Source organism: Eleutherodactylus coqui, chromosome 5 (genome assembly GCF_035609145.1).
Source record: "Eleutherodactylus coqui strain aEleCoq1 chromosome 5, aEleCoq1.hap1, whole genome shotgun sequence".
Classification (NCBI taxonomy): domain Eukaryota; kingdom Metazoa; phylum Chordata; class Amphibia; order Anura; family Eleutherodactylidae; genus Eleutherodactylus; species Eleutherodactylus coqui.
The window spans coordinates 31,531,739-31,558,652 of record NC_089841.1 but is presented as its reverse complement, the minus strand read 5'-3'; the positions used below and the strand labels follow the sequence as shown (position 1 = coordinate 31,558,652).

At 46.3% G+C, this 26,914-nt stretch overlaps 1 protein-coding gene across 1 annotated transcript in view; it reads left to right on the top strand.

Annotated features, from left to right (window-relative positions):
* Positions 1–26,914, top strand: part of LOC136629105 (oocyte zinc finger protein XlCOF7.1-like) — a 354,252-nt gene that overhangs the window by 124,692 nt on the left and 202,646 nt on the right. The window contains exons 6-11 of the mRNA XM_066605240.1: positions 5,765–5,829; positions 20,956–21,061; positions 21,288–21,379; positions 21,464–21,539; positions 21,633–21,730; positions 22,366–22,638. Coding sequence (XP_066461337.1) covers positions 5,765–5,829; positions 20,956–21,061; positions 21,288–21,379; positions 21,464–21,539; positions 21,633–21,730; positions 22,366–22,638 — 710 coding nt within the window. The remainder of the gene's footprint in view (positions 1–5,764; positions 5,830–20,955; positions 21,062–21,287; positions 21,380–21,463; positions 21,540–21,632; positions 21,731–22,365; positions 22,639–26,914) is intronic.

Genomic DNA, 26,914 nt, shown 5'->3' with positions numbered 1-26,914 from the left:
GCTCTGCTACATCCACAATATACATACAGTACAGGAGCGTGTACATTACACACATACAGCTCTGCTACATCCACAGTACACATACAGTACAGGAGCGTGTACATTACACACATACAGCTCTGCTACATCCACAATACACATACAGTACAGGAGCGTGTACATTACACACATACAGCTCTGCTACATCCACAATACACATACAGTACAGGAGCGTGTACATTACACACATACAGCTCTGCTACATCCACAATACACATACAGTACAGGAGCGTGTACATTACACACATACAGCTCTGCTACATCCACAATACACATACAGTACAGGAGCGTGTACATTACACACATACAGCTCTGCTACATCCACAATACACATACAGTACAGGAGCGTGTACATTACACACAGCTCTGCTACATCCACAATACACATACAGTACAGGAGCGTGTACATTACACATACAGCTCTGCTACATCCACAATACACATACAGTACAGGAGCGTGTACATTATACACATACAGCTCTGCTACATCCACAATACACACACAGTACAGGAGCGTGTACATTACACACATACAGCTCTGCTACATCCACAATACAATACAGTACAGGAGCGTGTACATTACACACATACAGCTCTGCTACATCCACAATATACATACAGTACAGGAGCGTGTACATTACACACATACAGCTCTGCTACATCCACAGTACACATACAGTACAGGAGCGTGTACATTACACACATACAGCTCTGCTACATCCACAATACACATACAGTACAGGAGCGTGTACATTACACACATACAGCTCTGCTACATCCACAATACACATACAGTACAGGAGCGTGTACATTACACACATACAGCTCTGCTACATCCACAATACACATACAGTACAGGAGCGTGTACATTACACACATACAGCTCTGCTACATCCACAATACACATACAGTACAGGAGCGTGTACATTACACACATACAGCTCTGCTACATCCACAATACACATACAGTACAGGAGCGTGTACATTACACACATACAGCTCTGCTACATCCACAATACACATACAGTACAGGAGCGTGTACATTACACACATACAGCTCTGCTACATCCACAATACACATACAGTACAGGAGCGTGTACATTACACACATACAGCTCTGCTACATCCACAATACACATACAGCACAGGAGCGTGTACATTACACACATACAGCTCTGCTACATCCACAATACATATACAGTACAGGAGCGTGTACATTACACACATACAGCTCTGCTACATCCACAATACACATACAGTACAGGAGCGTGTACATTACACATACAGCTCTGCTACATCCACAATACACATACAGTACAGGAGCGTGTACATTACACACATACAGCTCTGCTACATCCACAATACACACACAGTACAGGAGCATGTACATTACACACATACAGCTCTGCTACATCCACAATACACACACAGTATAGGAGCGTGTACATTACACACATACAGCTCTGCTACATCCACAATACACACACAGTACAGGAGCATGTACATTACACACATACAGCTCTGCTACATCCACAATACACATACAGTACAGGAGCGTGTACATTACACACATACAGCTCTGCTACATCCACAATACACATACAGTACAGGAGCGTGTACATTACACACATACAGCTCTGCTACATCCACAATACACATACAGTACAGGAGCGTGTACATTACACACATACAGCTCTGCTACATCCACAATACACATACAGTACAGGAGCGTGTACATTACACACATACAGCTCTGCTACATCCACAATACACATACAGTACAGGAGCGTGTACATTACACACATACAGCTCTGCTACATCCACAATACACATACAGTACAGGAGCGTGTACATTACACACATACAGCTCTGCTACATCCACAATACACAGTACACCCTCTGCTCATCCAGCAGCAGAGTCCTGCATACACTGATCCCCCTGGCCATGTGATCTCGGACTCCTCCTGCACAGGTGATCACATGATGGGGACATCATCATAGGTCCTGGAAGGATAGGGCTGCCCAGCTGTGCGGCCTGAGGTTTGTGTGAGTCCTGGTTGTCTAGTGGCGGAGGTCAGTTCGGCGGTCTTTCCTCTAACTAGCGCCTCCTGCTGTCTGGAAGCCGCTTCTTACGTCTCTAGAATATTCCGGTGCTTTCTGGACAGATGATCCCGTCTGGTGGTCTCTGGAGTATATATACTCCCGCAGCAGCGAGGTGAGACCAGCGGGAGGTAGCGGGGGATTCTGCCTGTGAGGAGAGCTCCAGAGTCTCCTGCTTGTCCAGTAAAGAACCCGCTATGTTTTGTAGAAGCCTTCTATCGTCTAGACCAATGGTGGTGAACCTGCAGCGCCGGAGACTGCTCACCAAGTGCAGACCGGCCAGGTGCCGCGGCTCTCCAGCTGGTATTCACTCAGCGGCGCTGCTAGCCCGCTGATCCCAGTGCGCACTGTGACGTCAGCATCACCTGGGATCCTCCTCCCCTGCCGTCTTCTACTTGGTTCTGCACGAGCAAAAGGGAGGAGGTGTCCAGACACCTACACGGACATCACAGTGTGCAGCTGGGATCAGCGCCTAGCAGCGGTGCTTCAACAAGCAGGAGGGTGTAAGTATATGGGTCTCAGGGGGCGCTCTTACTACTGGGGCTGATATAGGGGATACTATTACTACTGGAGCCATTGTGGTGGTCACTATTACTACTGAGGCTGCTGTGGGGTTCACTATTATTCCTGGGGCGGCTGTGGGGTTTAGTATTATTGCTGCGGCTGCTGTGCGGGTCACTATTACTGTTACAGCTGCTGTGATGGTCACTATTACTGCTGGGGCCACTGTGGGGGTTGCGATTACTGCTGGGGCTACTGTTGGGGGGGTCATTATTACTGCTGGGGCTGCTGTGCGGGTCACTATTACTGTTATGGCTGCTGTGAGAGTTACTATTACTGCTGGGGCTACTGTTGGGGGGGGGGGGTGTTACTATTACTACTGGGGTCGCCGTGAGAGTCACTATTACTACTGCAGCCGCTGTGGGGGTCTCTATTACTATTGGGGCCGCCGTGAGAGTCACTATTACTATTGCAGCCGCTGTGGGGGTCTTTATTACTATTGGGGCCACCGTGAGAGTCACTATTACTACTGCAGCCGCTGTGGGGGTCTCTATTACTACTGGGGCCGCCGTGAGAGTCACTATTACTACTGCAGCCGCTGTGGGGGTCTCTATTACTACTGGGGCTGCCGTGAGAGTCACTATTACTACTGCAGCCGCTGTGGGGGTCTCTATTACTACTGGGGCTGCCGTGAGAGTCACTATTACTACTGCAGCCGCTGTGGGGGTCTCTATTACTATTGGGGCCGCCGTGAGAGTCACTATTACTACTGCAGCCGCTGTGGGGGTCTCTATTACTATTGGGGCCACCGTGAGAGTCACTATTACTACTGCAGCCGCTGTGGGGGTCTCTATTACTATTGGGGCTGCCATGAGAGTCACTATTACTACTGCAGCCGCTGTGGGGGTCTCTATTACTATTGGGGCCACTGTGAGAGTCACTATTACTACTGCAACCGCTGTGGGGGTCTCTATTACTATTGGGGCCACTGTGAGAGTCACTATTACTACTGCAACCGCTGTGGGGGTCTCTATTACTATTGGGGCCACTGTGAGAGTCACTATTACTACTGCAACCGCTGTGGGGGTCTCTATTACTATTGGGGCCGCCGTGAGAGTCACTATTACTGCTGGGGCTACTAATGGGGGGCCACTATTCCTGCTCGGGCTACCGTGAGAAATTTCTGCTGCAAATTCCGCAGCATTTCATATCTTTTTTTCACCTTTGGAAATGTTCAGCGCTAAGCAGCATGTTCCCCTGAGGGGCTGATGTGGGAAACGCCGTGATCCTTCCATTAGAAATCTGTTTACAGTAGTAATAAATTCTCTCATTTCCAGGAGGTCGCCTATATCTTGTGCCATAGACGGAATGTCCTGTACAATGTGGGATGTGAAGTGGAGTCCATATATATATATTATTGTTCTTGGTGACTCCACCGCCCAGATATTAGCTTTCATTTGTATCCAGCGCCATATGTAGATTAGCTTTGTAGCATCTGATGGGCCGTCCACCGCTGCCTTCAGTTCTGGCTCTCTCCCTCCATAGGATGGGTTAAGAGGGAACCAGTCAGGAGGTTGATGCTGCCTAGTGTCTTACATACATCCCAACACGCATGTACATCACAGACATCACATGTCCTAGTTTGTAGCAGCCAGGAAGGACACATGGGTTGTGAAGCAATTTTAAGAAATTGGAAAACACTTTTAAATGTTTCCCCTTATTATCTCCAGTAAATTTATTCTTGTGTTGTGTTTTTTGTGTGGTTTTTACATTGCTTCATATTCTTTTCATTCAGGTCCTACATGACTGACTAATCAAAGATGGAAAAGGACAGAAACAAGATGGTTCAGAGGGTATTAAATCTCACCCTAGAGATGCTCTTTCAGATTACTGGGGAGGTGAGAGATTCTGATGATGTCACAATACACCATTCTTATCTATGGTAATATCTGATGATGTCAGTGGAGGGGGAGAGATTCTGATGATGTCACATTACATCATTCATATCTATGGTAATAACAGATGATGTCACTGGAGAGGGGAGAGATTCTGATGATGTCACATTACATCATTCTTATCTATAGTAATAACATATGATGTCACTGGAGAGGGGAGAGATTCTGATGATGTCACATTACATCATTCTTATCTATAGTAATAACATATGATGTCACTGGAGAGGTGAGAGATTCTGATGATGTCACATTACATCATTATTATCTATGGTAATAACATATGATGTCACTGGAGAGGTAAGAGATTCTGATGATGTCACATTACATCATTCTTATCTATGGTAATAACAGATGATGTCACTCGAGGGGAGAGATTATGATGATGTCACATTACATCATTCTTATGTATGGTAATAACAGATGATGTCAGTGGAGGGGGAGAGATTCTGATGATGTCACATTACATCATTCTTATCTATGGTAATAACATAAGATGTCACTGGAGAGGGGAGAGATTCTGATGATGTCACATTACATCATTCCTATCTATGGTAATAACAGATAATGTCACTGGAGAGGGGAGAGGTTCTGATCATGTCACATTACATCATTCTTATCTATGGTAATACCAGATGGCGTCACTGGAGAGGGGAGAGATTCCAGAAATGTGTGCAGTGATATTTAATAATGTCTCCTCATATACAGGATTACACAGTAGTGAAGAAGACCTCTAGTGATGGCTGTCGGGCCCCTGTGTGTGATGTATGGGGAAGACCCCTGATCCCAATCAGAGAGCCCCCACCTCACCCCCTGATACATGAGGACATCAATGTACAGAAGATTCTAGAACTCACCAACAAGATGATTGAGCTGCTGACTGGAGAGGTGAGACTGCAGGGAATGCTGGGACATTATACAGTAACAGCACTGGAGGCTTCTGGGTAATGACTATTGTGTTGTCAGGTTCCTATAAGGTGTCAGGATGTTGCTGTCTATTTCTCCATGGAGGAGTGGGAGTATTTAGAAGGACACAAGGATCTGTACAAGGACGCCATGATGGAGACCCACCAGCCGCTCCCATCACCAGGTAATTGACAGGACTAAATACACGGGGACTTTATTATCTGTATGTAAAGAATGACTTCAGTGTCTGTCTGTGTTTCCTCCAGTTCCATCCAGTAAGAGAAGCCCACCAGAGAGATGTCCCCGTCCTCTTCTTCCACAGGACCATCAGGTAGATGGAGATGTCCCTCTAATCTGTAGAAGGCTGTGAAGCTCTTGCCTTCAGTCTTATTAGATGTCTTCTACTTGTGTGATGAGGCCGGTGGAGATGGCAGGATTACCGCTGACCAGAGACATTACATGTTGTCTGGATCTTCTCCCAGTTTTCTGGCGGTGGAGACTGCTGGTGGGAATAAGGAGCCAACAGGTTGGATTCATATCTATCTTCTGAGACAAACAGCGGATGTGTCTGGTAGACGCTGATCTCCCCCACTGAGACAACGTGCAGCGTGTCTAGCCATGCCGGATATACATGTTTATGAGGTTTCTGAGGGGTCATTGAGCCACCATCTAATATCTATGTCCAGCTTCTAGACCTGCAGCCATGTGGCCATCAGAGTAGATAGAACATAACCCACTCAGAAAAGAGGTTTCCTACTGGACCTTCTATGGATAGCTAGCCAAAATAACATCACCCAGATGTAATGTGGGGTTCAGTAAAAGTGTCAGGGGTTTATAGGAGTCCTTATCTAGATCTTCTCAGCACTAAGCCATGAGCTAAGTTTAAAAACTTGAAATGCAAAGGAATGTACATCATTAGTACAAAAATTATAACCTTATAATCCCTTACCGCTGGCTCTGCCCTTATGGCTTGTTATTTGCCCTAAAGGGGAAAGGGGCCACAGTTCGCAATCCAAAGAACTTAACGCTGTGCTGGAAAATTCTGGATGTCACGACTTTGGACATACCATTGTGACTGCCGTCCTCTGAAACATGGTCAACAGTGCAGAAAACATAAGAAATATTCTTTCAAATCCATAGGCTAAAGTTACATCATCTAATAATTCGGAATGAGCTATAATGGATCCTCGTGGATGACTTTTTTTTTTCTCGTCCCCTCAATCCACCAGATCTTATTGAGACTTTTTTTCATACACTCTCATTGAAGCTCCGATGTTATAATTTATTTTTATGTGGAGACAGAGAGATTCATTGCCAAAGAGGGTAAAACCAACCCTAAACTGTTCTACATATACCGTGTTTTTTGCTTTAGACAATGAACTTTTCTTCTACCCCAAAGCGGGGGGAAGGGAGAAATGTCAGTGCATCTTATAAAGCGAATGTGTCGAAATTCAAGCTGGCTGGCGCAATTGTGTATTTTTTTTTGCGATTGTGAGTTAATTAGAGCAGTTTCTTTCTCCTCTCCACTCATAAGTACCACTGACTTGTGGTGAGCGCCAACGGGAACTGCTGCTGCCCCCCCCCCCTCCACCAATCAACTTAATTCCTTCCTCATCTGAAGGAAAGTGCTGACAGTCTTTCATTACTATATGAGAAAACTAAATTAGTCTTCTGCTGCATCCAATTTTAGAAAGATGTCAAAGCAGAAAAGATTAGCCAATTAAATTCTATTTTTGGTTCAAAATATTTCTTTTCTTATTTTGCTCTTTAAAAACCTAGGTGCATCTTATAAAGCAAAAAATATGGTATATAAATAGTAAAAATATTACTAAAAGGGTTGGCCCTTTAATAAATAATGTAGCAAAAATTGTAGAGGCTGTTGAGGAGAAAGCAAATCTATTAAATAGGTTTTTTTCCCAGTATATTCACAGAGAAAAATTAAATGTCAGATGAGATGCAGAGTGATAACATAAACGCTTCACAAAAAGTCAGCAGTTTAACCCCGAACGAAGTACAGAGCCACCTTATACACTAAATGGGGTACTGCTAGGGAAATGTGATATGGAAAAAGACCTGGGGGTACTAGTTGACTGGAGACTTAACTGGAGCAATCAATGCCAGTCAGCTGCCGCAAAAGCAAATAAAGTCTTGGCGTGCATTAAAAGAGGTATAGGGGCGAAGGATTAGAACATTATTCTTCCACTATATAAGGCACTTGTCAGGCCTCACATGGAATACTGCGTACAGTTCTGGTCACCGGAGCTCAGGAAAGATGTTACAGTGCTGGAGGGGGTTCAAAGAAGGGCAACTAAATTAATAAACTGCATGAGAGGACTGGAATACCCAGAGAGGCTATCAAAATTGGGATTATTTACCCTGGAAAAAGATGGTTAAGGGGCGACTAAATAACTATGTATAAATGCATGGGGGAACAATACAAGGATCTCACCCAGGACTGCGACGGTAACAAGAAGGCATCCGCTGCGCCTAGAAGAAAGCAGGTTTCATCACCAACATAGAAGGGGGTTCTTTACTGTAAGAGCAGTGAGACTGTAGAACTCTCTACCTGAGGCCATGATGATGGCAAAATCCAAAGAGGAGTTTAAGAGGGGACTAGATGTCTTTCTAGAGCGCTACAATATTACAGAATATAGACATTAGGTGACCAGTGGGGTTGGTTATCTCAATTGTTGATCCAGGGATTACTCTGGCTGCCATTAAGGAGTCAGGAAGGAAGGAATTTTTTCCTCCATAGGAGCTAATTGGCTCGCTGTTTTTTTTTTTTGTTTTTTTTTGCCTTCCTCTGGACGAACAAGAGGGAGGTTAAAACAGGCTGAACTAGATAGACATTGTCTTCATTCAGCCTAACCTACTATGTTAAACACTTAAAAATTGATAAATCGCTAAATTCCGATGGCATACGTCCCCGAGTTTTAAGGGAATTATGTAATGTGTTAAAACACTTTCTTATATTTAAGTACTCTATACTGACTTGGATATATGTAACTAGATTACATATACACAACAAAACTATATGCAGGTAATGGACCAAGTCAATCAACGAGCCAGGAGGTTTGAACAGATGAAGAGCCAGATCTTCTGGAGGAGGAGTTTGCCTGGGCTATGAAACAATGTCCGAACTGCAAAAGCCAAGGGCATTGACCACATACCAGCTAAATTACTTGAACCAGTGCCAATCCCAATGTTAACAATGCTTTTTCAACAGATCTGGAAGACAAAATTGTGGTGCAAAGACTGAACGATCAGTGTTTGTCCCACTTCCAAAAAAAGCGATATGCAAAAATGCTGCAGCTATCAGATGATCACACTCCTATCACTTGCAAGCAAAATGCTATTCAAGATTATTCAAAAACACATGAACTTATTTGTTGAGAAGGAGTGCCCTGACATCGAAGCTGGATTTCGTACAGGGCGTAGAACCAAAAAAAGAATTGATATGGTCACTTTATTAGAACCAAGATGCACAGTACGGAGAGCCTTCAGTAACGCTGACTGGTTAGGGATTGAGAAAGGCATGCGACGTGGCTGCTTTCTATCACCGGCTCTGTTCAATCGGTACACTGAAACAATCACGAGACGATGCAACCTGGACAAATCAACAACTGGAGTGAAAATTGGTGGGAGAAACATCAACAACTTTGATATGCAGGTGATACAACGTTGCTCACGGAAAGCGAAAAGGACCTGGAATATCTGATTCCAAGAGTTAAAGAAGAAAGTGAAGGCACGGAGCTGTAACTAAACATAAAGAAAATAAAGGTAATGACGACCGCAAGTAACGATGCAGTCCACGTAAAAATCGATAATGAGGAAATAGTACATACTCTGATTGGGTCATCATTACTAGTGGGATACCACAGGGGCAGTATCGGATACAAAACTGGGTAAAGTAATTATCACAAGAGGACAGAATGTGGATGCAAATGGATCTGGATAAGTTGTGGGCTTATGCAAATAAATGGCAAATGAGGTTTAACACTGATAAAAAGCCTTAGGGATTTTAGTTAACTGTAAACTTAACTGGAGCAACCAATGTCAGTTAGCTGCAGCCAAGGCAAATTGGATCATGGGGTGCATCAAAAGAGGTCTAGGAGCAGATGACGGGAACATTGTTTTTCCTCTTTAGAAATTACTAGTTAGACGACACATGGAATATTGTGTACAATTTTTGACGCCGGTACTCAAGAAGGACATATCAGAACTTGACAGTGTTCAAAAGCAGGCAACTAAAGTAATAAATGGAATGGGCAGACTGTAATACCCAACAAAAAGAAAAACAATCTTATCTTATCCTGGAGCCACGTCAGGAGTTTCTCCAAGTCAATCTCATTAAGATGGACACCATTTGTGTCAGGACAGTGTCCGGGATATGGGGGTCCCTGAGATATCCCGCAACCCCTGTCCCTGCCTACTTGCCCCCCTGGGCTAACCCCCAGGGCGACAACTGGGCGACGGTCCCTACCCTCACTAGGGAAGCGGGACACGGGAGACAAACAGACACTGAGACAAGCAACGGTAGAATGGTCAGACAATCCGGGTAGGCAACAAGAGGGTACGCAGTACGGAGGGGTCAGGCAAAAACGTAGTCAAGTCCAAAAGCAGGTGTCAGAAAAGCCGAGGTCACAAGAGCAGTCAGGATAAACGCGGGTGCAGCTGGAGAACCAAACTAACACTGGCGAGGCCTGAGAGGAAAACACACCTATTTAAATGCTGTCAGCGCTCCCGCCCCAGAAGCTGATTGGGGCGGGGAGCCTGACAGCAGCAGGGCTAATCAGGGCGGTGCTGGGGACACGCCCCCAGTCTAGCTGCACAGACAGTTACTAGGGAAGCCAGCCTGGTAGTCAGGACACTAGAAGCACCGGCTGCCTCCCTAGCAACCCGGCGGCGACCAGTCTTACAGCGGCCCGGGGAGATCACAAGAACCGGGGTACCTCTGCGCCGCGCTCCTGCACCCCGGGTGGCCGGACCGGTGGTGCGGGCACGGCGGCCCCGAGAGTTGCCGGTTCTGACAGTACCCCCCCTTCTACGGGGGTACACCGGACCCCCATGGCCAGGTGCGGGCTTAAGCGGGAAAGCCCTGTGGAATGCCTGGACTAGGCGTGGCGCATGAACGTCCCTGGCAGGGACCCACGTCCTATCCTCAGGGCCAAATCCTCTCCAGTGGACCAGGTACTGCAGCCCACCTCTAACCCGTCGGGCATCCACAAGCCTTTCTACTTCATACTCCAGTTCCCCCTGTACCAGAGAGGGAGGAGGCGGGTTCTGGGTGGGGAGAACTGGAGTCACATACTTCTTAAGCAAGTTCTTGTGAAAAACCTTGTGGACCTTCCAGGGGTCAGGAAGTGCCAACTTATATGACACCGGGTTGATAACCTGAGAAACCGTAAATGGGCCAATGAACCGAGGAGCAAGTTTCAGGGAGGGAACCTTAAGTCTCAGATTCTTAGATGATAATAAAACCTGCTCCCCGACCACAAAAGGTGCAGAGATAGTACGTCTTTTATTTGCGTATTTACGCAGTTTCTCTTGGGAACCCTGAAGGTTCTTACGAACCTGGGCCCAAACTGTGCACAGTTCTTCGGCGGATATGTCGGCGGCCGGATTGTTCGAGACCAAAGGAGTAGAAAGCGAGAACCGGGGATGGAACCCATAGTTACAAAAAAAAGGTGACAGTTGGGTCGACGAGTTACCATGGTTGTTAATAGCAAATTCGGCGAGAGGTAAGTAGTTGGCCCACTGATGCTGGTTATCAGAGACAAACAGTCGCAGATACTGGATAAGTTCTTGGTTCATCCGTTCCGTTTGTCCGTTACTCTCGGGATGGAAAGCGGAGGAAAAGGACAAATTAACGTTTAGATTTTTACAGAAGGCTCGCCAGAAGCGAGCGACGAACTGAACCCCTCTATCAGACACAATATCCTCGGGGATCCCATGTAACCGAACAATCTCCTTGATGAACATCTCAGACAAAAGTTTGGCGTTAGGCAACTTGCCAAGTGGAACAAAATGAGACATTTTGGAGAAACGGTCAACTATTACCCAGATGACCGTATTCCCCAGCGAGGATGGCAGATCAGTAATAAAATCCATGGACAAATGGGACCATGGCCTGGACGGAATGGGCAAGGGAAGAAGAGGACCCTCAGGACGTCTCCTGAGATTCTTCCCCCTTGCGCAAACCGGGCACGCGGACACAAATACCCGTACCTCCTTGGCCATGTGCGGCCACCAATAGAGTCTGGACGCTAACTCCAGAGTACCCCTGATACCGGGGTGTCCAGCTAGGACTGAAGCATGTGTCTCCTCTAACACTTTCAATCTCAGTGACAACGGGACAAATAATTTGCCTTCCGGAAGGGCTTCAGGAGCAGATTGTTGAGCGGCGTGAATGAGAGGTGAAAGGTCGGAGGAGACAGCAGCGAGGACCACCCCAGGGGAGAGAATGCTCTCAGGCTCCGGCTCGGAAGGTTCCGGAGAGCCAAAACTCCTAGACAGGGCATCAGCCTTGACATTCTTAGAACCGGGTCTATAGGTAACAACAAAATTGAACCGAGAGAAAAACAAGGCCCAGCGGGCTTGCCGAGCATTTAACCTCTTAGCGGAATCTAGATAAGTGAGGTTTTTATGGTCAGTGAGTACCGTAATCTGGTGATGGGCTCCTTCCAAAAAATGCCTCCACTCTTCAAAAGCCCACTTAATCGCCAGCAATTCCCGGTTGCCTATATCATAGTTCCGTTCGGTGGACGAAAACTTCCTAGAAAAATAGGCACACGGTCTAAGGTTGGTGAGAGTGGAGGGACCTTGGGACAGTACCGCTCCCACACCAAACTCAGAGGCATCTACCTCCACCACAAAAGGACTGGACAGATCCGGTTGTACTAGGACAGGTGCAGACGAGAACGCCGCCTTTAGGGTATTGAAGGCCCTCAGAGCCTCAGAAGACCAGGTCCTCACATCTGCCCCCTTTCTGGTGAGGTCCGTTAGAGGTTTAGCCACCACGGAGAAGTCTTTAATGAATTTGCGATAGTAGTTGGCGAAGCCGAGGAAGCGTTGAAGGGCTTTCAACGACCCTGGCTGGGCCCACTCCGTGATGGCCTTCACCTTTTCAGGATCCATCTGGAAGTCGCATGGCGTGATGATATACCCCAAAAATGATATCTTTTGTACCCCGAAAACACATTTCTCGAGTTTAGCAAACAGCTTGTTATGTCTGAGTCGAGCTAGCACAGTCTGAACGTGAGTATGGTGACTCGGCAAGTCGGAGGAAAAAATCAAAATGTCGTCTAGATATACAACCACGAACACCCCCATGATATCCTGAAACACTGAGTTCATGTACCCCTGAAAAATGGCGGGGGCGTTACACAATCCAAAAGGCATAACTAGGTATTCAAAATGCCCGAGGGGCGTATTGAAGGCGGTTTTCCACTCATCCCCCTCCCGAATGCGGATGAGGTTGTATGCTCCCCTGAGATCAAGTTTGGAAAACCATCGGGCACCAGCGACCTGGTTGAGGAGGTCAGGAATGAGTGGAAGAGCATACTGGTTTCGGACTGTGATTTTATTTAGCTCTCTATAGTCAATACAGGGCCGGAGACCCCCATCCTTCTTCTCAACGAAGAAAAACCCGGCACCCACCGGGGATTCTGAGGGCCGGATGTGCCCCTTGGCCAGGCTGTCCTGGATGTAGTCCCTCATGGATTCTCTCTCTGGAACCGTAACGTTATAAATGCGGCCCTTAGGAAGTTTGGCCCCAGGAATCAAGTCTATTTTACAGTCCCATTCCCTATGAGGGGGCAGAGCTTCAGATAATTGTTTGGAGAACACGTCAGAAAACTCGGAGAGGTATTCTGGTAGGGGGCTCCCCTCGCAGGTGGAGATTCCCACCTTCACCGCACAAAGGTGGTTGGCACAGCGGGGACCCCACTTTACCAGTTCCAACGTGTCCCAATTTACTACCGGGTTGTGCTCCCGGAGCCAGGGGAGGCCTAGGACGACGTCCACAGACAAATCTCTCATCACTAGAAAGGTGCAGGTTTCCACGTGTAAGGCTCCTATAGTAAACCTTACTTCAGGGGTCACCAGATTAACCACCCCTGCTTGCAAAGGAGTGGAGTCCACTCCTGAAACCAGAATCGGAGTTTCTAAACGTAACAAAACCCCGGACAGTTGAGCAACGAAATTAAAGTTAACGAAATTAGCCGCAGCCCCCGAATCAACAAAGGCTTGCCCAGTACGGTGGAAAGCATGAAATTCTAGGGTGCAAGGCACTAACATTTTGGACAACACAGGGAGTACCTTGGCTCCTAGACAGTCCCCCCGACAACTGCCTAGGAGCGGGAGTTCTTCCTGCCGTGGCTTCTTAGCGCAGGTAGCAATGCGGTGACCCGGCTCCCCACAGTAGAAGCAGAGGTTCTTCTTCAGGCGGTGTTCCCGTCGTTGCTCGGGGTTCACGGCTCCCAGCTCCATGGCCTCGGTGGTGGGAGGGTAACAGGTCGGGTCAGTCGAAGAAGTAGACGTGGGGAGTGGGGTGGTCCGAGCGGCGTGTCTGGCCCTCAAACGTCGGTCGGCTCGAATAGCCAGCGACATGGCTTGCTCCAGGGTTTTAGGCTCTGGGTGGGCCACAAGTAGGTCCTTGAGACCCTCAGACAGACCGGTCAAAAATAAGTCTTTTAGGGCGGCATCGTTCCACCGGGATTCCGTACAATGTTGACGGAATTGGGAACAGTAGTCCTCCGCCATCTTACAACCCTGGCGCAGGGCCAGAAGTTTGGAGACTGCGTAGCCCGCCCGGTCGGGTTCGTCATAAATTTGACCCAGGGCGGAAAAAAAGGCGTCAAGGGATAGTCGGGCTGGAGAGCCAGCTGGTAGCGAGAAAGCCCAATTTTGGGGCTCTCCCCTCAGGCGGGTAATTACGATTCCCACTTTCTGGTATTCAGTACCAGAGGAGTGGGGGCGGAGATCAAAGTAGAGCTTGCAGCTCTCTCTAAATGCAAAAAACTGATCTCTCTCTCCGGAGAAGCAATCCGGAAGCGTGGCTCGAGGTTCTGACATCGTTCCTGGAGCGGACGAGGGCTGCATGGGACCTGCAGCTGCCACTTGTTCCCGTGGCTGCAAGCGGGCTGTTAGGTCCTGGGCAAGGGTCGTAAGGACCTGGACCTGGTTCGCTACAGCCGCCACGGCCTCCATCGAGGGGCTCAAAGTTGCCGGGCGGATGCAAGGGTCTGACCTTAGTTCGGCCAGTGTTACTGTCAGGACAGTGTCCGGGATATGGGGGTCCCTGAGATATCCCGCAACCCCTGTCCCTGCCTACTTGCCCCCCTGGGCTAACCCCCAGGGCGACAACTGGGCGACGGTCCCTACCCTCACTAGGGAAGCGGGACACGGGAGACAAACAGACACTGAGACAAGCAACGGTAGAATGGTCAGACAATCCGGGTAGGCAACAAGAGGGTACGCAGTACGGAGGGGTCAGGCAAAAACGTAGTCAAGTCCAAAAGCAGGTGTCAGAAAAGCCGAGGTCACAAGAGCAGTCAGGATAAACGCGGGTGCAGCTGGAGAACCAAACTAACACTGGCGAGGCCTGAGAGGAAAACACACCTATTTAAATGCTGTCAGCGCTCCCGCCCCAGAAGCTGATTGGGGCGGGGAGCCTGACAGCAGCAGGGCTAATCAGGGCGGTGCTGGGGACACGCCCCCAGTCTAGCTGCACAGACAGTTACTAGGGAAGCCAGCCTGGTAGTCAGGACACTAGAAGCACCGGCTGCCTCCCTAGCAACCCGGCGGCGACCAGTCTTACAGCGGCCCGGGGAGATCACAAGAACCGGGGTACCTCTGCGCCGCGCTCCTGCACCCCGGGTGGCCGGACCGGTGGTGCGGGCACGGCGGCCCCGAGAGTTGCCGGTTCTGACAATTTGACCACAAAGGGCGACTGTTGTCCACTTCCAACTGTTTATGTTGGATGAATACACCAGAACAGACCAAAATAAAGCAGGATAAACAAGTATTGACCATGTGTCATGCCTTTTTGACAGCCGTGGAATCTAGTAGCCCTTGTCACAACCCAGTTGGAACAGGTTCCCACCACACTAACCTGAACTCGAAAAAGAAACTACGAACATAAGCCAAACTAGCTCTCTTGAGGGCTAGGAGCTCAGCTACCCAAAGAAAACAAAGGTTGTTCTGTCCTGCATGAATAACTAAAATTATGAGGCTGCTTAAAAATTTTTTGATACTACTAGCTCTTGATAGTACCTGCAACCACGGAGGCCCTTGGTGCCCTTTCAGCTGACATCAGCATTCCAAAAGCCAAGACCTCAGAGTGCTGCTCTGACCAGAACATTCAACCCCAATTCCAAAAAGTTGGGAAGCGGAGTATAATGTAAATATAAGGAAAAAAAGAATGCAATGATTTGGAAATCTCATATATAATATTTTATTTGCAATAGAGCATAAAACACATCACAAAGTGAAAACTGGGCATTGTTCCATTTGATTTAAAAAAACATAACTCATTTAGAAATTGATAGTAGCAACTAGAGATGAGAGAGCATACTCGCTAAGGGCAATTGCTCAATCGAGCATTGCCCTTAGCGAGTACCTGCTCGCTCGGGAGCAAAGATTCGGCGGGCGGGGAAGAGCGGGGAGGAACGGAGGGGAGATCTCTCTCTCCCTCTCCCCCCCCCCCCCCGCTCCCCCCTGCGCATGGCCGCAACTCGCCTGTCATCCACGACGGCAGCCGAACCTTTTCTTCCGAGCGGGGAGACACTCGCTAAGGACAATGCTCAATCGAGTAATTGTCCTTTAGCGAGTATGCTCACTCATCTCTAGTAGCAACACATCTCAAAACATTTGAGACAGCGATAGTAAAAATCTGGAAAACTAAGTGATACTAATGGAGAACAGCTGGAGGGTCAATTTTCTACTAAGTTGCATCACTGTGTTTAAAAAGAGCATGTTCTAGAGGCAGAGTCTCCGAAGCAAAGCTGGCCAGATGTTCACCAGCCTGTGAAAATTGTAGAACAGTTTCAGAAAAATATTTCTCAATGTAAAATTGCGAAGACTTTAAATATCCCACCATCTTTTTGAATCCTCTCTATTTCTTCTCTAGTGTTAGCTATCCCTCTTTATTTTTGGGTCATTAGGAAATTTGATCCGTTCCCAATAAACTCCGGCTTCCAGATCATTTCTAAAAATGTTGAACAACACTGGGCCTAGGACAGAGCCTTGTGGTACCCCACTTGATACATCCTATCAATCGGATGTGCAGCCATTTATGATCACTCTTTCAGTACAATCACTCCTAAACGTTGTCCTGTTGTTCCCATATTTGGTCATATTTTTTCAATAATTGTTATGAGATGCTTTGCTAAAGTCAAGATATACTATATCCACCGCATTTCCCTGATCAACCCAGTTGGTGATTCTGTCATAGAAGAAAATTAGATTAGTCTGGCAGGACTTGTTTGTTACAAACCCATGCTGGCTCTGGTAAGTACTCCATTCTCATCCAAGTGCAGATAGTCCCCTACTTGCGAACGTTTGAGTTACGAACTTCACAAGATGCAAACTATCTGTCCTGCATAGTATGATGTAATGCCATGGCATTACATCATACTGTGCAGGGACCAAACAGGCTTCTTTCAAGCCTGTCCAGTCAGATCGCGGGACACTGTGCAGTTGCTAGGCAGCCGGAAGCCTTCTCAAAGACCCTAGGTCTGCCTATGCAGAGTGCCTATCAAGCCGTGCGCTCTGCATAGGCAGCCCTGGGGCCTTTCAGAAGGTCCCCGGCTGCCTAGCAACCACACAGCGTCCCGTGATCTTATTGCAGGATACTGTACAGGACCCTCGAACGTCGGGTGCCGGCTGTTTCTTACAGCGGACACCTGGTGGCAGCTGTTCAGACGAGCCACGCCGCTCATCGTAACTCTTAACACTTTAAATGCTGCTGTCACCTGAGGTTGTATGGAGTGGGATTGACCCGCGATCCCCTCCATACAACCATTTGTTTGGAAATACGAACAAATGTACTTACGAACAGGCTCCTGGAAGTAGGGGACGATCTGTACTTGCATATAAGTGGTTTAACACTTTGTTCAAAGACCTTTCCCAGTATAGAAGTCAGGCTCACAGGCCTGTAGTTTCCTTGTTCCACCTTTTTCCCTTTTTTGAAAATGGGGACAACATTTGCCCTTTTTCCAATCTTATGGATGCAATCTTTCCAATTCATGAAATTTTAAAGATTACAGCAAATGATTCAGCAATTACCTCTGTTTTCTTTAGTATGCCTGGAGACTGGAATTGATTTAAGTTAGTTAAGTGTTCCCCCACCATATCAATGCTGAGTGGTATGTAGAAAGTTTTAAAACACATGCACCCATCCAGACAAGGTCTCTTTCAGGGAAGAATTCATACAGCATCCATGACAGCAGTGTGGTTTCTAAGAAGAGTAGTCTGGGTGCTGAGCTGGCCTAACTACATTTGGTGCAATGTGAAATACAAAATCTGGCAAAAAAGGCTGTTGAGCAGGTAGAATCCTATATTAAACAAGAATGGGACAACCTTTCTTTCCCAAAACTCCAGCAATTGGTCTCCTCACTGCCCTGATGTTTACAGACTGTTATCAAAAGAAGAGCGGATGCTAGATAATGCTAGATATGGGCATGTCCCAAATTTTTTGAGATATGTTGCTGCCATCAATTACTAAATGAGTCATTTTTTAAAAATGAAATGGAAAAATGTCTCCCTTTCACCATTTCAACATGAGTCAATCCCAAAGTCTTTTGATTCATTCAGGTACTGTGGTTAGACTTGCTTCTGTACCTTCTCACGACGGACCTCCTGGTGCTCTCTGGCTGACTTCAGGTTATTAGCAAAAAGAGGGGGATGGCTATATAGGAAGGGGATGAAAAAAGTTAAATCCAAGTATGTATTTGGCAGGCGCCTTGCTACACTCATCATGAGAGCTTTAAACTAGAACAATATGGGAAGGGAACTGAAAGGCCAGGAAAAATATACAGCTAATTAATACATTTGAGAACCTTGCTGCTAGAAATGGAAAGAAAGAAGAAAGACACAAAATTCAGAAGGAAAGTAGAGGAGTTAAAGACACCGATCACAAACTAAAATGTTTCTACAAAAATGCACAGAGCATGGGAAAAACTATGAGAATTGGAGCTCCTAACACAGGAAGAGAAATATGATGTCCTAAAAAGGGGAGGAAGATCGGAGAAGACTCGGACCTCAAGGTTGGATTTCAGAAAAGCAGATTTTAATGGACTCAGAAAGAGGGTAGAAAGGATCTAATAGATGGGTGTTTTTAAGGAAAGAATGTCCAAGAAGGATGGCAAATTTTTGCAAAGTTATCAAAGCACAATCACTAATAATCCCTAAAAGAAGGAAGAATGGGAAGCATTTAAAGCTACCAGAATGGAGGAACGTAGTATTGAAACACATGCTAATTAGGAAGAAAAATGTTTATCAAATATAAGAGTGGGGCATATCTATAGGAAAATATAATGCGGTCTGCAGAAACTGTAGGGTAAGTGTCAGAAAAGCTAGAGCTAATAATGAATTGAGACTTTCAAGAGAGGCCAAAAACAATAAAAAAGGATTTGGGGACTATGCCAAAAGCAAAAGAAAAGTCAAAGATGCTATTTGATGCTTACAAGATGAAAAGGGTGAATTTGTTAAATTCCTATTTTGTTTCTGGTTTCTCTCAGAAAGTAGCATCAACTGATCTTCCTTGTGCTATTGAAGAAATAAGAGAATGCAGGCTATATATAAGCAGAGTGATGGGGAGGGAACACTTAGCTAACTTACATTCAAGTCTCCAGGTTCAGATGGATTGCATCCAAGGATACTATAGGAAAAAGCAGAGGTAATTGCTAAACCACTGTCTGTAATCCTTTGAAAATTCCTGGAGAACAGGTGAAGTCCCAGAAAATTGAAGAAGGGCAACAGTAAGTAGCAACTAACAGAATCGTATTTAACAGAGAGAAATGCAAAGACCAACATCCGAGCAAGAAAATTGAAAAAATCACACACAGTATAGAAAGAATTGTACTAAGCAGCAGCACATGTGAAAAAGACTTGAATGAGTGGAACAGATTATCACGGGAGGAGGTGAGTTATCCTTTAATGGAAGTCTTCAAAAAGAGGCTGGACAGACATCTGTCCCTTCCAACTCCTACGATTCACTGGGCTCCAGAATCCAATGTTTTCTGCAGTGCACCTTCAGCTGGGACAACAACATAAAAGTATGTAGTGAATTACTGGTGTATTGTCTCGAATTCCCAGTGGAACATTTGTTGTGTGTAGACCAGGAACTCTCCAACCTATGGGGCTGGAGAGGTGAATGCTGAATATTGAGATTAAGTGTATTGCACCTACAATCTAGACACCAGTTCAGCTTATCTCAATCAAGCTGACACTCATATGTCTAAAACATAAAGAAATAAAACATCTCACTTTCCAGTAGGAGACTCTGCCTCTTTTCTCAAATTCGCACCCCTGTCCAAATCTCCAAGTCTGTCAAAGAATGGAAGAAAAATAGACAAGAGTAACAATGGCACCCACTGGCCAATTTTTCTTTCCTCCATTCCTGAGGACACATGGAACACCGCTTTGTGTAGACTGAGATAAAGCTGGAGAAATCTCCGTGGGACCCTCAAAATCTGAGTAGTTACAACAAAGCCTACTGGGACAAGAAGTTTCCTACTGGACTTTCTGTAGACAGACAACTCAAGAACAAACCAAAATAATTTCACGTAGATGTATGATGGGGGTTAAATAAGCTCTAAATTTTAGTGTAAAAATGTCAGGAAATCTAGAATTCCTTATCTAGATCTTATCATCACTAAGAGCTAACTAGAAAGAAATTGAACATAAAGGGAATGTATACATCATTGAACAGCTAAGGGAGTTGTCCGGTTTATCCGCTGCCACTGGGATCCAGCACTGTAGCCCCTCTGTTGTCCTGACGTTTGTAATGATAGCTGAGATCACAGGAAATCAGGTGACTATTGCAGCCAATCGGAGTCATGTTCCCGAACTCCTAGTATCATGGAGACTAGAATGTGTATGCCAATGCCTGGAGGATGATGCCTGGACCAGCTTCATGACGTTTGACTTTCAGATAATAGAGGTGGGCCATGCCAGCCTCTTCCTGCCTGTAGCATGCAGAGTGACTGCTCTCTTCCTGTACACAAAAGGGGAGAGAGCTGTCAGTCTGCATGATGCAGGAGGGAAAAGCCAGCATGTCCCTTTAAGAGCAATTGTAGCCTAAAAACTGCATCCACTGTGACATGACTCTGATAACTACTCCTGTCCGGTCATTTTTGGTCGTCATGATGATTAATGATCTTTTCTGGTCATGTAAAACCTTCCACACGACTTCTCCAACCGTCTGCTGACTTTTACAATATTTGTCTCTCAGCTTTTGTATCAGGATGAAGATCTGATCAATATTAATACTACAGAGACAAATGTGAGGGGCGATCAGCGGTGTAAAGAGGAAGAGATTGCTACAGGTAACCGCCCAGGTGAGTAGTTAATCACTAAATATAGTAGGGAAGAGCTTACTGCTTATCCATGGAAGAGGGACAGCTGGATTTGTACGAGAATGCCATGCTGAAGAACCATCAGCCACTCCCATCTCAGGGTAAGAAGAGACCTGTCTTGATTATGGAGGAAAGCAGATATGACCATTAACTAAATTCACCCATCATCACATATATAATGTATTCAGTCTCTGGTTATTTCCTATAGATGGATCCAGTAGGGAAAACCCACCAGAGAGATGTCCCAGCCATCCATATTCTCAGGACTATCGAAAGGAAAATGTCCCGGAGAACCAGCAGGTAGATGACGCTGAATTCGCACCGGAATCTGATTATAAAGTGATGGAACCAAGGATGATTTTACTTTTTTTCCCCTCTGTTTAGTGTGAAAATCTGATTGTTATTAAGGTTGAGGTTAAAGACGAAGCAGAAGAGACTGATATAAGGATTCATCAGCAGTGTAAGGAGAGGAGACTGTCACTGAAGGTCACCTAGGGCCCATCACCTGCTCAACACATGGAGATAACCTATTGTTACTGTGTGTTTCCTACAGATGGACTCATGGAAAGAAACCCACCAGAGGAATGTCCCAGCAGTCTATATTCCCAGAACAGTCCAGAAGAAAAGCCAAGGGTGCCAGAGAACCATCAGGTAGATAAAGCTGAGATTTCTTAAAATCCTCTATAGATGGTAATACAGCCCTAGCTGCGTGAAAAAAACAATGCCTCACCTAAGAGGTGCCGTCCGGCTCCACCGCGCATCTCCAGCACTTGTTTGAAGTCCACCGGTAGTGATTCCTGGTCAGGAGTTTGAAAAACCCCTCCTCCAGGAAGCGCTGCCTCTGATTGGCTGAGCCAGTGCTCGATGAACCAATCAGAGCCATTCAATTAATGGCTGTGATTGGTTTATCGAGCACTGGCTCTGATTGGCTGAGCCGCAACACTCGAGAACCAATCACAGCCAGTGCTTCCTGGAGGCGAGGAATTTGAACCCCTGACCAAGAAGTGCTGAGAGAAAACTACAAGCAAATGCCGGGGACCTGCAGAGAAGACGCGGTAGAGTGCACAGTGGCTGTTAGGTGATGTTAATTTTTTTTTAATGCAGCTAGGGCTTATTTTAGGGCTTTTTACAGTAGGATTTCCTACTGTAAAAGTTGCATTGCACCGCACGAAAACCACGTTTTTATGCAATGCAACACAAAACAATGCACTGTAGGGAAACATGAGCTACAAAACATAGCAAATCACGGCAAATATTTAGCAACCCATGATTTTTTTTTCTTGCAGTGTAGCAGCCTACAAAACATTAATCAGTCAGACTCTAACCTCTACAACATGGGCAAGACCAAAGAACTTTCTAAGGATGTCAGGGACAAGATCATAGACCTGCACAAGGCTGGAATGGGCTATAAAACCATAAGTAAGACTCTGGGTTTGAAGGAGACAACTGTTGGTGCAATAGTAAGAAAATGGAAGACATACAAAATAACTGCCAATCGGCATCGATCTGGGGCTCCATGCAAAATCTCACCTCGTGGGGTATCCGTGATCATGAGGAAGGTGAGAGATCAGCCTAAAACTACACAGGGGGAACTTGTTAATGATCTCAAGGCAGCTGGGACCACAGTCACCAAGAAAACCATTGGTAACACATTACGCCGTAATGGATTAAAATCCTGCAGTGCACGCAAGGTCTCCGCTCTAGAAGGCACATGTGCAGGCCTGTCTGAAATTTGCAAATCAACACCTGTATGATTCTGAGAGTGAGTGAAAGATGGTGCTGTGGTCAGATGGGACAAAAATTGAGCTGTTTGGCATTAACTCAACTCGCCGTGTTTGGAGGAAGAAAAATGCTGCCTGTGACCCAAAGAACACCATCCCCACTGGTGGTGGTGGTGGTGGGGGGGGTCCCTGCTAAGGGCACAGGACTAATTCACCACATCAGTGGGAGAATGGATGGAGCCATGTACTGTAAAATCCTGAGTGACAACCTCCTTCGCTCCACCAGGACATTTAAAAATGGGTCGTGGCTGGGTCTTCCAGCATGGCAATGACCCAAAACATACAGCCAAAGCAACAAAGAAGTGGCTCAAAAAGAAGCGCATTAAGGTCATGGAGTGGCCTAGCTAGTCTCCAGACCTCAGTCCCATAGAAAACGTATGGAGGGAGCTGAAGATCAGAGTTGCCAAGCGACAGCCTCGAAATCTTAATGATTTAGAGATGATCTGCAAAGAGGAGTGGACCAAAATTCCTTCTGACATGTGCGCAAACCTCATCATCAGCTATAAAAAAATAAAAAGTCTGACTGCTGGGCTTGGCAACTATGGTTTTGCCACCAAGTATTAAGTATTGTTTGCCAGAGGGATCAAATACTTATCTCTCTGTGCAAAATGCAAATATATATATTATAATATAAGATTTAGACAATGTGATTTTCTGTGTTTTTTGTATATCCTATCTCTCACTGTAAAAATTAACCTACCCTTAAAAATTATATACTGTTCATGTCTTTGACAGTGGGCAAACTTACAAAATCAGCAAGGGATCAAATACTTATTTCCTTCTCTGTATCACCCACCCACACGCTCCGCTGTGCTAACACTCTCAGCCCAAACACCTCTCTAATATGAACCTCACATGCTCACCTCCAAGACTTCTCTAGAGTAGCACTGATCCTCTGGAACGCTCTACCTCAAAACAACCGGACAATCCCCGATGCACAGAACTTTAGATGTGCCTTAAAGACACATCTCTTCATAGCAGCATACCAAACCACCAGATCTAGTCCCTCACCCCAACAATATGACCCCTCCCTGTGGCTTTCCACTTTTGCCTATCATGTACACTTCCTGCCTTCCCCCACCCCTTTGGTGTCCCTAAAAGCTGTATATAGCTTGTTGTATTTCTCCTGCCCCTGTACCTTCTGTATCACCCCACCCCCTTTGTTTCCAAATGATTTGTATACCATGTGTAAATTTAGTAATTTCTGTAATTTTCGTCTTCTTTGTTGGCACTATACAAATAAAGATTATTATTATCAAGAAGACAAACGCACTTAATTTTGAAAACAAGCGTTTGTTATCCTGCGGTTACTTTGTTGTAAAGGGACGACCTTTATATAATGCAGCAGTGTGAAGCACATTATGGTCATGTGGAATCAACCACAGCTACACAATACAAACATTTAAAGGGATTCTGTCCCCAGCTTCATGGAGTTCGGCTTGGAGTTGAGCTCTGAGTCACGGAGGGGGCCGTGCTGGCTTTACCCCGCCTGCAGCACACAGAGTGACGGCTCTCTTCCTATACACAGAAGGGGAGAGAGCTGTCAGTCTGCGGGATGTGGGAGGGAGAAGCCAGCATGGCCCCCTCCGTGACTCCGAGCTCAGCTCCAAGCCAAACTTCATGAACCAGTGACAGGATCCATTTAAGAAGCAATTGTAGCCTAAAAAGTGCATCCACTTTAACATGACTCCGATAACTACTGCTGTCAGGTGATTATTGGTCATCACGAAGATTAATGATCCTTTCTGGTCATGTAAAACCTTCCACACGACTTCTCCAACCGTCTGCTGACTTTTACAATATTTGTCTCACAGCTTTTGTATCCGGATGAAGATCTGACCAATATTAATACTACAGAGACAAATGTGAGGGGCGATCAGCGGTGTAAAAAGGAGAATCCTACAGGTAACCGCCCAGGTGAGTAGTAACCACTAAATACAGCAGAGGAGTCACAGATTCTCCTCGGTCAGCTGCTGCAGATAGTTATGTAGATTTATAAGCTCTGGGATCTGTCAGTTTCCGCTGTATATTCCTCCATTCAGCCGGAGTACAAACTAAATATGGATGACAAGGGATACCGTTATAGGTGATAACACATGATGGGCATTTACGGCACGGACATGAAACACACCTATGTGAGCGGGAACTACTATTCATTATATGATGTCTGTACTGATGAGGGAGAAATGGTTTTCCAGCTCCGGTACTAAGGGTCCTTTTACACTGACTCTTGATCTGATGTAACCAGCGCTGATCGATAGGCAGGCTGGTTTACTTTTTGTCTTACACGGGCCAAGAATCGCTGCTATGGGAAGGAATGATCTTTAGTATGATTGCTGATGCACATAGGCCGGCTGGTCATCTCCCCATTAATATAATAATAATAATAATCTTTATTTGTATAGCACCAACATATTCCGCAGCGCTTACATAGACAGGGGGAATACAGAAAGACAAAAATTACAGAACCACGGTTACATAGTAATCAGTTGATGGAAACAATAGGGGTGCGGGTCCTGCTCCAACGACCTTGCATACTACAGATAATGGGATGATACAGAAGGTAAAAGGGCTGGAGATGTGCCCGGTATGGCAAGGTGGAGAGTGAGGAATACTATACACAAACAATGTTAGCCGTGTGATGGCAGAATTGGTATGACTGCAGGAGCGGTTTATGATGGCTAGCAGGGATTGCAGTCAGTAGGTCAGGGAGCATGTTATCAGGGGGAGTACAGAGGGGTTTGTTTAGGGTTTGTGGTATGCCTCCCTGAAGAGGTGCTTTTTATAGAGCACGCCTGAAGTTCTGCGGGTCCTGGATTTCCCAGGTTGCCTTTGGTAGTGCGTTCCAGAGGACCGGTGCTGCTCTGGAGAAGTCTTGGAGACGGGAATGAGAAGTTCGAATTAGAGGGGTGCGCAGTCTGATTTCGTTAGCAGAGTGGAGAGCCCGGGCTGGGTGATGGATTGAGATGAGGGAGGCAATATAGAGTGGCGCTGCGCTGTGGAGGGCTTTGTGGATGAAGGTACTGAGTTTAAATTGAATTCTGTATGTAACGGGCAACCAGTGCAGTGACCGACACAGGGCAGAGGCATCCGAGTAGCGGCTGGACAGGAAGATGAGCCTGGCTGCCGCATTCACGATGGATTGGAGAGGGTAGAGTCTGGTGCAGGGGAGGCCGATCAGCAGCGAGTTGCAATAATCGAGCCGTGAGTGGATGAGGGTAGCAATAAGCGTTTTTAGCGTGTCTATAGTGAGAAAAGATGTTCTTGAGGTGCAGCTGACCTGTTCGGGCGAGAGATTGGATGTAGGGGGTAAATGATAGATCAGAGTCGAATTTGACCCCAAGGCAGCGGGCATGCTGTCTAGGAGTTATGGTGGCGCCACACACTGAGATGGAGATGTCAGGATGAGGTTGGTTAGTGGAGGGTGGAAATACCAGTAAGTCAGTTTTAGAGAGGTTTAGTTTTAGGTAGACAGAGGACATGGTGTTAGAGACAGCGGACAGACAGTTGGGGATGTTATTGAGGAAAGGTGCAGAGATGTCACGGGAAGAGGTGTATAGCTGGGTGTCATCAACGTAGAGGTGGTATTGGAGGCCAAATCTCCTGATGGGGGCTGAGGATCGAGCCCTGGGATCCCCAACAGCAAGGAGAAGAAGAGAGGTAGAGCCAGCATATTTTGGAGAGATGTAAAACTGATAAGGGAGCATTTGTATGCTTGCTGAAAATTAATCGGCTGATAAGCGAACGTTCACCAGTATGTCGGCTTAGGGCTGTCCCTTTTTCATGACCTGACAATCGGGTGTACAAATGTTCATGCCTGATAATCGGGACATGTAAAAGGGTTTTTGGAACGATTAATTCCTATTAGACTCATTTCAACTTGCGATGCTTTGATTGCCCCTGCAGTATGATGTAATGCCATAGCATTACATCAGACTGTAATCTGACAGTCAGTCTATCAAGCCACCCCACGGCTGCCATGACACATGCATGGCTATCTCTGAGCTCATGATCGCTCACTCGTCGATCAGGATCCATGTTTGCATGGGCCGAC